Source organism: Ursus arctos, unplaced genomic scaffold, assembly GCF_023065955.2.
Source record: "Ursus arctos isolate Adak ecotype North America unplaced genomic scaffold, UrsArc2.0 scaffold_5, whole genome shotgun sequence".
Taxonomy (NCBI): domain Eukaryota; kingdom Metazoa; phylum Chordata; class Mammalia; order Carnivora; family Ursidae; genus Ursus; species Ursus arctos.
Window position 1 is genome coordinate 42,570,727 of NW_026623067.1, and position 13,035 is coordinate 42,583,761.

The 13,035-nt window shown below is 36.4% G+C and overlaps 1 protein-coding gene across 2 annotated transcripts in view; it reads right to left on the reverse strand.

The window, feature by feature from the left end:
• The window catches only part of LARS1 (leucyl-tRNA synthetase 1), a 67,788-nt gene that overhangs the window by 9,459 nt on the left and 45,294 nt on the right, over positions 1-13,035 (reverse strand). For both annotated transcript variants that reach the window (XM_026498991.4, XM_057307446.1), the window contains 7 exons: positions 10,706-10,889; positions 9,575-9,665; positions 8,051-8,191; positions 6,182-6,322; positions 5,827-5,937; positions 3,520-3,630; positions 738-842 (listed from right to left, as the gene is read on the reverse strand). In XM_026498991.4, the coding sequence (XP_026354776.1) occupies positions 738-842; positions 3,520-3,630; positions 5,827-5,937; positions 6,182-6,322; positions 8,051-8,191; positions 9,575-9,665; positions 10,706-10,889 (884 nt within the window). The remainder of the gene's footprint in view (positions 1-737; positions 843-3,519; positions 3,631-5,826; positions 5,938-6,181; positions 6,323-8,050; positions 8,192-9,574; positions 9,666-10,705; positions 10,890-13,035) is intronic.

Genomic DNA, 13,035 nt, shown 5'->3' on the forward strand with positions numbered 1-13,035 from the left:
TATTTCATCGAACAATTTTATTCAAAATCTAAACCTCCATTTTTTAAGTCAAGTTTCTTAATTGTAACAAGAACCACTTTTCTGAGTCCTCTAACACAGTTTCCTCAAGCAAATTATCTTTCCTTCTGCCTAAGTTGTCTGAGAGACAGCATTTTTAGAATCTTTATATGAAGTGACTGGGACAGAAAAATGGAATGGGGAGAAACTCCCCAGATAAGTGAAAGCTATTGCTAATGTTTTAGTTCTTGAGCTGAGTAGTACATTCATGGGTGTTCATTATATTACTAACTTTAAAACAAAACAAAACAGGGTCAGGCATGGACCTATGATAATACCTCATGAACAAAGGATTCTAATTAAGTCAATTCTGTAAGTCTGAGATGTAAACAGGAAGGGGAAAAAAAAGAAGCAATTCTTCCATAATATGAGAGATTTCTAAAGCATTTGTATATAAGGTCTCCCCTCATTTTTTTTAAGGAGAATTTCAGGAGGAAAATCCAGGCACATACAGTTAGCATTTTATGTATAAAATAATTGATAAATGGAATAAGATCACACTATTTTTTTCTTCCTGAAACTTCTACACCCACCCATTCTCTTTCCCTCCAAAAATATTTTTGACTAGTATAATTGGCAAAGGTACTAAAACATAGAAGATGTTTACAGAAAGGTTTATTATAAAACAAAAGAACAGGATTATATATACTATAGTTAATTAAATCCTTGGCCTGTTTTACCTCAAGGGAATTGGTCAGGTAGACTATATTCTCCATCAGCACTGCCTGTTCATCAAATTCTAACTGCAAATCCAGAACACGAGGTCCCATCTTCTCCAGATTTTCCTAATAGCCAAAACAGTTTTGAAAAACAAAAATCACATTAAGGATACATTGAAAAGAATCCACTTCCTCCGAAGCAATCATTCCTCTCTCAACTGATAAAATCTTCAAATTTGAACAGCTGAAGGAAAGGCCTTGGACTCATGGTTTCCCTTATCTAGTTTGCTTGTTAATGAAATTATTGGCTCAGAATAATTATCACTTGAAGTATGATAAGATTAAGGCAACACTGAAAAGACTGGAAGGACAAGGTTTTCATTTATAAAAGAAATATGATTTTATCATTGTTTATTTAGAATGAATTAATATGCAAACCCAAAGAATTCACTTTGACAAGGAATCAAATAAATGTGTGGAAGTATTTCTTCAGGTAACCAAAAAGAAAAAAAAAAATTTTTTTTTTAATTTTCTAAGATAACACATCTTTAAAGCTAGTTCAGAGAATAGTGAATTAATAATAAATAAAAATTTCTACAAATAAAAAAAAAATTAAGTATACGGGTACGGAGATAATCCTGTGGCATATGAAAAACAATTTCTTATTCTTAATTTTTTTTTTGTTAAAGATTTTATTTATTTATTCGACAGAGATAGAGACAGCCAGTGAGAGAAGGAACACAAGCAGGGGGAGTGGGAGAGGAAGAAGCAGGCTCCTACCGGAGGAGCCTGATGTGGGACTCGATCCCACAACGCCAGGATCACGCCCTGAGCCGAAGGCAGACGCTTAACCGCTGTGCCACCCAGGCGCCCCTATTCTTAACTTTCTTGAACATGAAACGAAATGTGACCTTCGAGATCCAAGTTCATATGCACAAATACAGCTAACTGCCTAGAACGTGCTGCCCTTACATGAAAGTGATCTGACATGATTCCTAATATTCACTCTTCTCACTTACTATACAAGTTGTTTCTTTTCCTCTGAGAAAGTCCTAGAAGCTATTTTCTTATTCTCAAATTTACGAAACACCTTGCAAAGTTTCAAACCACTAATATGCCTAGCACATCCCCAATATTACTGAAAAAAAAATATTACTACTGAAATGGTCTAACACTGGTTTTCTAAGAAGCCAACTCTTGAATCTAGTATCATTTAACTACAGAACTTTTCAAAGCAGTTTCCCTGGAATCTGTAAAGTACATCATCAAACTTAACTGCCTTTGCAATCAACAATGAAATATTTTGGGAGACCTGGATGGCTCAGTGGGTTAAGTGCCTGCCTTCGGCTCAGGTCATGATCCCAGAGTCCTGGGATCGAGTCCCGCAATGGGCTCCTTGCTCAGCAGGGAGCCTGCTTCTCCCTCTCCCTCTGTTCCTACTCCCTGCATGTACTCTCGCTCACTTTCTAACAAATAAATAAATAAAATCTTGAAAAAAAAGCACAATGAAATATTTTGTTGAATCCACATATTGACGATGGATCTGGCATTCTGACCAAAGCACTAGCTAAAGTAGGGAACCAATGAATTACTAGCACATCAGCAGATATATTATAACTTGATTGGTGTAGGTCAATCCAAGATTCTAAACTACTTCTGAAACTTCAAAGACAATAAGGCTCAGAGAGCAGATTCTGGTCTAGGGTAACAAAAAAGGCTTTCCTAAGAATACAATCTACTCCCATATAGGACAAACCAGAAGTTTTGGTCACCATCAGGCAGGTATCTGTAGCCTAGAAGATTCAAGAATGCATCTAAACTACAAGAATAACCACTATGTTTCTAGCAGCCTGAAAGACACAAATTTACATCTAAAAAAATCATTTACTGAGCCTACTTTCTGACAGAAAGTATTAAAATGTGTTAAATATATTATTTCATTTACCCCTCATAGCACTCCTAAAACGTAGGTTCTATTAATTTCCTCATTTTATAGATGAAAAATCATGACCCAGAGAGTCATTTGTCTAAAGCCTAAAAACTAATAAGTGATGGACAAAAAGGATTTGGACCAAGATTTGTCTGACCCCAGAGCCTGAGATCTTAAGCAACATACAGCCTTCTTTCTGTTTCTCTAGAAAATACAATAAACCTATTATTTCTATGAAGAAAGGGGAGTCTAATGCAATGATTCTCAATGGAAGAGGTGGGGGGGGGTGGGAGCAGATTATGCCCCCAGAGACATTTAGCAATGACTGGAAAATTTTTGGTTGTCACAACTTGAGGTGGTGAGGAGGACATTCTATTAGGAGACAAAAACACGGCTAAACATCCTATAATGCACAGAGTGGCCTCCCACCACAGAGAACTATCGGCCCAGAATATCAATAGAACCACTGTTGAGAAACTCTGGTGTAACCACGGTAAACAATGCTTATCCTGTTAAGCTAAGCCTACACAAATGTAATATCTTGGTTCCAGTAAAAGAATCTAATAAAAACACCCTAATGTAAGCCAAAAGAATACGCCTCCCTGCCAAACAGAAAAGAAGGGAGAACATGAAGAGAATCATTTAGTGAGCAATTCTAAATCAGTTTTTCTTCCATAAGCATATTTTCAAATACTCAGCAATTTTACAGATAAACCCCCAAAATGATCACTCATTTCTCACAACTACTGGTTGAAAAGTACTATTTTTAGCAGATTTCCTGGGAGAGACTATACCCAAAGTTTTCCCCTTCCTTCCACTATCCTATCTAACCATTACTCCCAGAGTCACAGCAGCATGAGGGCCACAACTTACCTTAATCATAGCAACAAACGGCATCACTTTTTTCATGTATTTTTTCAACTCTGGCAAATTGCCCAGTTCACTAGCAATAACTTTGTTATCAGGCAATTTTCCACTGTTGGCCTAAAAAAAAAAATATTGGGGAAGAATGTGCAGAAAAATATTTTAAAGATAAAGCATAATAGTAGATGTGCCCATAGGAAGTTGGCCAGACACAGAATGGTGGCCTCGACCAGTCTGCTAGAAAACAGGAGGAAAAGGGAGCAGCCCCACACATCCTGGGGAAGTGAAAGGTGAACATGTAATACAGAAAGGAGTCTCCCATTCCCTCTAAGGTTAAAAGATACATGTTTTTTAGGGTAAAGGAGAAAACAGGTGCATCCTGCTGTATATTTAATTTTTCCTTACACTAAGAACACCTCCAGGATTGTAACATTAGATTTTATCGGGTGAGAAAACAAAACAGTCTTATAAAGATCTTGTTTGTCTCCAAACTTGTAAAAACACTTCACTAGTCATATCAAAATGAAAACTGTACAACTATTATACAAGATTTATAGCATGTCTGCTTTTGAACACTCTTCCTTATAAACTGTTAACACAAATGTGAAAAGAAAAGTCTCTGGCTATCCACCTGTTAAAAATAGTATCACTTCTATCTAGCCACAAATAAATGCCTGTATCATGTATCATTAATATGCACAGAGTTCCAAATGTGCTGCCTGAATTTAAATTCATTTCTGCAAACACAACTGTCCCTTCTACGGAGTGAGAAATGAAGCAAGTAGCCTTTTCAGAATTTGGGTGACTTATTTTCTCCTTATTATAAAAGCATGGCATCAAAGCCAAAGGTTGGGAATGAATCTAAGTGAAAAGTAATGTATAATAAGACTTCCGATAATACGTTTACTTTTAATTCTAACCTTTACTAAAGTACAGGGGGAAAATATTTTCTCCACTTATCAATGTGCTCCTTTGAAATACATATGAAAGAGAAAAGAGGGTAGGAAACACTCCTTTCCCTTATATCACCAAAAAGGTGCCACATACAACACAAGAATATCCTCCTTGATCATAAACTAACATTTTTTAGTTCTTTTGGATGAAAACAAACAAAAATTTAAAAGAAAGCTGATCATTCCAAATGATGCCAAAAGATGATGTTGCTTTGAAACCACGTATCTAGTTAATAATTACTAAATGAAACTATAACTTCTAAAATAATAGCAGTTTTTAATAAAAGATGCATTTTTAGATATCTGGGACATTACTTTCTATATTTGGTTCTCCGACTGCTTCCTTGAAAATGCTGTTATGAATATGTAACCCACTATCATTTTTCTACCTACCAAAGTGGCTTTCACTTTTTTACTTGTCATACGTCAAAACCTGCAAGCAATTCTAAAGACTAAATTCTATTTCTATTATACACAATCAAGTGAGGAGGTAGCTCTCCATAAAAATAAGCTCACGAGGAATACAAAAACTCTTGCTCTTCTCTTTCCATCAAATTTCCAAATGTAAGTTTTTCTGAGTATTTTTTAATTAACTACAAAAATTTCTGGAACAAAATCTCAATAAAGTTCTCAAAAATCAAAGCTAAGGATTTTCCCTTCAGTTATTACTACTTTATGCTTTGCCCATAATCACTGTTTCGTCTTTAAGTGCACCTTAACAATTTGTGTCTATCAATAATTCTTCTTAATGACCTGAGCAAAAATTCCACAACATATACTTTGTTTCCATATTTTGCATGTGAAAAAAAAAGATAAGTGGAGTTTTTTCTTCAGTAAAACTTAGAATTATGCTTAAGTATTGAGTTTCCTTTAAAACACAATCCTATTTAACAGCTATTTACCTGATAGAGCCAAAAACATTGAGCTCTTCATTTCTATGGGTAATTAAAATTGACCATTTTGTTTTAAATTACTCAAAAGTCAAGCTTCAAATTTTTTTAAACATAATGAGGTGAAGCCTTCATGAATCCCAGGGTTCAAGTCAGAACAAACCCAAAAGGCTAACTCAGTCCTTTTGCTTCATAATTTTAACCACATATGAGAAAGTCCCACACCTTTTAATTACGTGTGACTAGATCCACTATATTTTTGTATGGAAGTTTCAGAAATGATAAAAAAGACAGCAACTCTTCCCTCGGCAACCATGTAAGAGCCAGCACAGCTAACAAGAAACACTCCATGCCTAAAGGTAATTATACAAAGTTGCTTGTCTTCCTTCTCCCAGACACTGCCGACGTCGTAAAAACAACAACAGCACAGGCAGTACACAACAACGCTGAGGGACGTCTGCTGAGGGCATCACCTCGAAGTGATTACGCAGCACTGACAGGGTAGTATGTTGCCAAGAAGGATAGTTCTTCGCCACGTAGATGGTGCAATGCGAAGGTTTCTGAGGTGGCTGCTTGTCAATCTTCTAAAGGGCAAAAGGAAGGGAAAAAACATTTGATCACTCTTGTATACGTTAAAAATGAAATCTCCCTCCCCGGTATATACCACTATTGCCTTTAACACTAAGAAGCATATACACATCCTACAAAACTGCATTATCAGTAAAGAGAGCTGACACATTGGAATCATAGTTCTTAATTTTCATTACTAGTAAATGTTACCTAATCACTTTAAAACAACAACCTTTAAAAAAAAAAAAAAAGCCTCACCTTCCCCTTAGCTGGCATCATATAGTTCTTGAGTCGCAACCTAAGGTCATGTGCTACTTCCATGAGATACTGTGAGGAACGTATCAAGGCTTCATCCACAGGACCTGCCAGAGGCCATGACGCATTCATAATGGAGTCAGGCTTTAAGGAGAAAAAAAAAAAAAAGTTCATGGGGATTAAAGCCACGCAACTATTTTATGGTTTTTGATTACAGTTCCACACCAAGGCTACCATCTGTAACTGTGTGCTCGGAGTTCAAACCTGACTACCCATACCACACTTCCACAGCCCCTGATCTAATGTTCGCTAGAATTCAAGCTGTGAAGTCTGACTCTACATTCTTAATTAGCATCCATTTGTACCAGCGTATTAATACCCACACACATATGCTCACTTGCAAAGAAAATTATGTAATGCTAATTTGCCTAAATTTAATCATTATTACATAAATTATATACACTCTCAGTTTTTATCCTATTAATACATCCAGTATTGAAAGTATAGCTATTTGGTATATGCATCATGAGCACATTTTTACACTGTCCATGCATTAAAAAATACAAAAGAGCCCGGCTAATAAAGATGAAAAGAAATTATTAAACCAGCCAATCTGTTTATCTGCAAGCCTAGGAGAAATAATTGCATTTATCCTCACAGTAAGGATGCTAATATAATATCCCTGAATACGCAGCCCAACATATGTTAGAAATTTTATATAAAACAAAAATATTTATGCAAATATATACTTCCATCTTTGTTTATAAGCTGCTCATAACAGTCGTTTATAACTTTCTCAATATTTTCACCTTTTTAACAGTTGGAAAAACAGTATTAGTTATACATGTATTCAAATTAAATGTATTTTTTAAATATATTCAAATGTATTTTAACATTTCCTAACAAGAATTAGGTGATAAACAAAATGCAGTCACAAGTTTTTAAAATACAACCACTATGTGTACATAAATAAAGGCACATACACGATGTATCTGTCTAAACAGGAGGTCGCTTCAGTTTAACCTGTTGTAATAATTATAAGATGATGAATCCAACATTATTCTTGAAATATTTTTTTCAGGGGAACCCTCTTACACTGTTGGTGGAAATGCAAGATGGTATAGCCACTCTGGAAAACAGTACAGAGGTTCCTCAAGATGTTAAAAACAGAGTTACCCTATGACCCAGCAATTGCACTACTAGGTATTTACCCAAAGATACAGATGTAGTGAAAAGGAGGGGCACATGCACCCCAATATTCATAGCAGCAATGTCCACAATAGCCAAACTGTGGAAGGAGCTGAGATGTCCTTCAACAGAAGAATGGATAAAGAAGATGTGGTACATATAAACAGTGGAATATTACTCAGCCATCAGAAAGGATGAATACCCACTATTTGCATCAACATGGATGGAAGTGGAGGGGATTATGCTAAGTGAAGTAAGTCAAGCACAGAAGACAATTATCAGATGGTTTCACTCATATGTGCAACATAAGCAATAGCACAGAGGACCATAGGGGAAGGGAGGGAAATCGGAAGGAGGAGAAATCAGAGAGGGAGATGAACCATGAGAGACTATGGACCCCAGGAAACAGACGAGGGGTTTCAGAGGTCAGGAGGGTGGGGGGAAGGGGTAACAGGGTGATGGATATTAAGGAGGGCACGTGCTGTGATAAGCACTGGGTGTTATATGTAACTAATGAATCATTGAACACTACATCAAAAACTACTGAAGCACTATACAGTAGCTAACAACATAATTTAAAAAAAATACCTTTTCAGTCTTTTCCTCTTAAATAACATTATTACTGTATTTATTTAATAAGGCCAAATCAAAATGGCCCACAACTTCTTAACCACATATAGGTACCTTTCCCAGGAGTGTCCAGATGTGTTCACACAAATGTGGACAGAACGGAGCCAGGAGAAGTGTCTGAACTTCAATAAAGCGGAACACAAGGTCTCTGTGCATCCCTTCTATGGCCAATTCACGGTATTTATCTTTTGCAGCCTGTAAGATTTGAAATTATTTACCATTTTTCTCCCCATATTTCTCTAAAATAAAAAGAAAAAATCCAATGCTTCTATTTTAATGCATTTTAAGCTTTTAGTCTTTCAAAATTCCATAATGAATTTTCATAAAGGTTTTACCTCATTTTTTTTTAAGATTTTATTTATTTATTTATTTGATAGAAAGACAGCCAGCGAAAGAGGAGAAACACAAGCAGGGCGAGTGGGAGAGGAAGAAGCAGGCTCCCAGTCAAGGAGCCTGATGTGGGGCTCGATCCCAAACCGCCGGGATCACACCCTGAGCCGAAGGCAGACGCTTAACGACTGAGCCACCCAGGCACCCCTACTTCATTTTTTTTAAGTAATCTCTACACCCAATGTGGGGCTCGAACCCACAACTTCGAGATCAAGAGTCTAAAGCTCTACCAACTGAGCTAGCCAGGCGCCCCAGTTTTACTACATTTTTAACAACTTGCAATTAAATGTATACCAATCCTTGTCAAAGGATATTATGGTTTTATAGTAATTATTCTTAAGAAAAACTTTTTAAAAAGATATTTTGTAACAGACCTAAAAGTTGCACATGTATTAGGGGCTGATGATACTCTAAACAGCCTATAAGAAAGATATTAAGTATCAAAAAGGTTATAAATAGGACACACTGGTATGTTCAGCACTTATCCTTATTTAACCACATCTATGAAAACCAAGTTACATAAATCCCAATGTGATATTTTACAAAACTGATTGAGGAAACCTACATTTTCACTTTAAGCCCCTGAACTGCCAAACTTGAGGAAACACTGACATCTTGTGGAAAACATCAGAAAATGGTTGATTTCAAACTAAGGGCGATTAGTTACAATTTTGCCTTTATGTTTTATCAATTTAAAAATGTTCTCCTGGGGACACGTGGGTGGCTCAGTCCATTAAGTGTCTGCCTTCGGCTCAGGTCATGATTCCAGGGCCCTGGGATTGAGCCCCACCTTTGATCCCAGCTCAGGAAGGGAGCCTGCTTTTCCCTTTCCCTCTGCCTGCCACTCCCCCTGCTTGTGCTCTCTATGGCAAATGAATGGATAAGATCTTTGAAAAATAAAAAAATAAAAATAAAAATGTTCTCTTGGAAAATGTGGCTGATTTTTAGATTTAACCTCTTTATTAACTCATAGCTCAACCAGAAACAGAAATACTTATATTAAATAAACACAATAAAATATCAAAGAAAATTATTTAAAACCACAATTCACTGAAGAATTTAAAAATTGCTTGGCAACATTTTCAGTCTCCACTTTCAATGAGTTATTACATTATAGCAGGAGGAAAAAGGGCGAAATACATCATATCCACACTAACATATTTTATAGCTACTGAAAGAATAGCCTACCTGAAACTCAAAAAATCCTGTTTTCAAAGCTTCTTTAAACATCATCTTTTCATAATTTTGATCTGTTTTTATAATTCCTGCATTCATCTCACTATAGAATAGGGAAAAAAAGATTACTGAGTTTAAATGCAAGTACACAAAGATATAAAAAACTTCCTCATATACTAGTGAACAGTAAAACGAGAACAACGCCTGACACATTTAAGATCGCTCAACCAGAAAACCACTTAACCACAACACAGTTAACGATGTCCTTGTCTAAAAATTGAAACTTTATTAGGAAGTCCAAAATGCAACATGAAAACAGCTTAACAAAGGTGATCAGGTTTACTTGCTGCATTTTAAACAAGTGACACTGAATATTAAAAAAGTTTTCTCATGCTACCAAAGGCCCTTCCTAATTTGGTGTAATCTGGCCCCAGTGTATCTGGTTTCCTACTCTACCCTCCACACACTGTACCTCAAGTAAATACCACTGTCCATGGCCTTCTCCTCTCCCTGTAAAAATATGTTTATTTTTAAAGAAACCCAGAATGCACATGCCATCTCCTGTGAATTCCCTCTATCCCTATAACTATATTTGTAATGGGTTCGGCGAGTGTTTTCTTCTCCTGCTAAACTAGAGTGAAGGCTCAAGTCCCATTCATCTTTGTCACACCAGTTCTTAAAATGGCTCCTGATACAAAGACGATGATACATGTTTTTTAAAAGAAAAAAATTGACACTTTTTTTTAATCTACTTTTCATTAACCATTCTGCGCTTCTCTAATGCAAGGCAGCATGGTAAAATGGTTATGAGAAAGGGCTTTGGAGAAAGAAGCAAATTCATAAGCCCCAACTGAAATTACTATCTTTGAGGCATTTAATAAAATACTTAATTTTTTAAGCTTCAATTTCTTTAACTATAAAATAGAGCGAATAATATCTTTATAATCATATAAGCTGTGAATCTAAAATCAGATAATGGATGCAAAGTGCTTAGCAGAGTACCTAGAACAAGTAAGCTTGCAAGGAATAGTAGCTATTATTAACATCTAATTTGTTTTGGAGAAAGAAAAGAAAAAAGAAAACTTAAAAATGCAGGAGGACTAGGCAACTCTAAAGTATCAGGGGCTGGAATCGACAGATTACCTGGCAAAAACTCTATCATTGAAGGTGTTGGCAGGCCCGCTTCTTAGGCTGTCCCAATTGGCCACCATTTCTTTCACCCACTCCACCCAGGTATACAGACGGAGGATTCCTGCATCGGCCATGGCTTCCACAAAGTTAGCATCTTCAACAGTGTCACCAGCATCAGCCAGAGCCAAACGCATTCCTGGAGGAGGAGGAGGATGACATCAAAGAAGAAGAAGAAGAGGAAGAAGATCAAATGATGATTTTAAAATGTGGTTAGTGACTATCAACGGTGTGTCCAGTGGGGTATACTGCAAAACCTACATCGAAATTAAGAAAGAGCAGATGCGGGGCGCCTGGGTGGCACAGCAGTTAAAGCGTCTGCCTTCGGCTCAGGATGTGATCCCGGTGTTATGGGATCGAGCCCCACATCAGGTTCCTCCGCTATGAGCCTGCTTCTTCCTCTCCCACTCCCCCTGCTTGTGTTCCCTCTCTCGCTGGCTGTCTCTATCTCTGTCAAATAAATAAAAATCAGGGGCGCCTGGGTGGCACAGCGGTTAAGCGTCTGCCTTCGGCTCAGGGCGTGATCCCGGCGTTATGGGATCGAGCCCCACATCAGGCTCCTCTGCTATGAGCCTGCTTCTTCCTCTCCCACTCCCCCTGCTTGTGTTCCCTCTTTCTCTGGCTGTCTCTATCTCTGTCAAATAAATAAATAAAATCTTTAAAAAAAAAAAAAAATAAATAAATAAATAAATAAATAAAAATCACTATAAAAAAAAAAAAAAGAAAGAGCAGATGCTTTAAAGGACTGCCATGAGAAACAAACTGAGGGCTTCAGAGGGGAGGGGAGTGGGGGAATGGGATAGGCTGGTGATGGGTAGTAAGGAGGGCACGTATTGCATGGTGCACTGGGTGTTATACACAACTAATGAATCATTGAACTTTACATTAAAAAATAATTAAAAATTAAAAATAAAATAAAATAAAATAAAATAAAGGACTGCCATGGATCAACAACAAAAATAAGAGTCACCAAAAGTGGGATCCACAATGTTGTTCAAATATGTGAATCACCTGTATTGATTTGCATATACTTAGCATCAATATGTGTTTCTTCTCAGGCACATTGGTTGAACTAATGAGATAAAGTGGTCTTGAATAAAGGAGAGGAAGAAAATGATAAACTGGAAATACAGATCCCTATCAACACCTCAGCCTCATTAAGAGGGAGCAAAATACCTTACTTTAATGCATGAGAGAACACATGGGTGTCTTACATGTACAAAAATATATTTAATTTCTTCCTTCTTAAAAGCAGATGCTAGTTTTCTAACAAAATTTTACCTTTCAACCAAAATCTTCCATTCTAAAATATTGAAAAAAACCATTAATTAGAGCCAAATTAAAATATAATACATCCTTGTAATTGAATACTATATTGCTGCAAAAGAGTGTGGAAAACTCTTCATGTATCAATATGGGGTGAGCTCAAATATGAACTCTTAAGTGAAAAACGAAAAGTTCAGAAGAGTATGTACTGTTTTCTACCATCTGGGCCTAAAGGGGGGGAGATGACAACATGTAACAATAAGTTATGGATGTATTAAATATGCTTTACAATACACAAGAAGCTCAAAACATTTCTTATCTTTTTATTTGAAATAATTTTATACTTAAAAGGTCCAAAGACAGCAAGAGAACAGACATAAACCTTTTAACGGGCTTCCTTAACTTTAACAACTTACGTAACCATGGTATCAAAACCAGAAGCTAACATTAGTATAATACTATTAACTGAACTATAAGACCTTATTCAAATTTTACCAGTTTTTCTTAAAATATCCTATTTCTGTTGCAGGATCCAATCCAGAAAACTACATTGCATTTAATCATTTTATCTTCTTGGTCTCCTCAAATCTGTGACAGTTCCTCAGTTTTTGTCTTTCATGCCCTTGACATTTTTGATGAGTACTAGTCAGTTATTTAATAGATTTCCTCTGAACTTGGTTTGTCTGATGTTTTTTCATGATTAGACTGAGCTTATGAACCTCTGGCAAGAACATCACAAAACTGACGCTGTGTGTCTTCTCAGGGCATCACTAACAGGGAGGTACATGATATCGATACGACTTATTACTGGTGTTGCAAGTTTTCATCACTTAGGTAGTGTCTGTCAATTTTCTCGACTGTAAACTGTTTTTCCTTTTGTTATTAAAAAATTACCTTGGCAGAAATACTCTGATAATATACAAACATCTTGTTTCTTTCAGAAATGTACACCCATTGATTTTGGCAACCACTGGTGGATCTTGTCTATAACAATTATTACTGTGATTTTTGCCTCATGG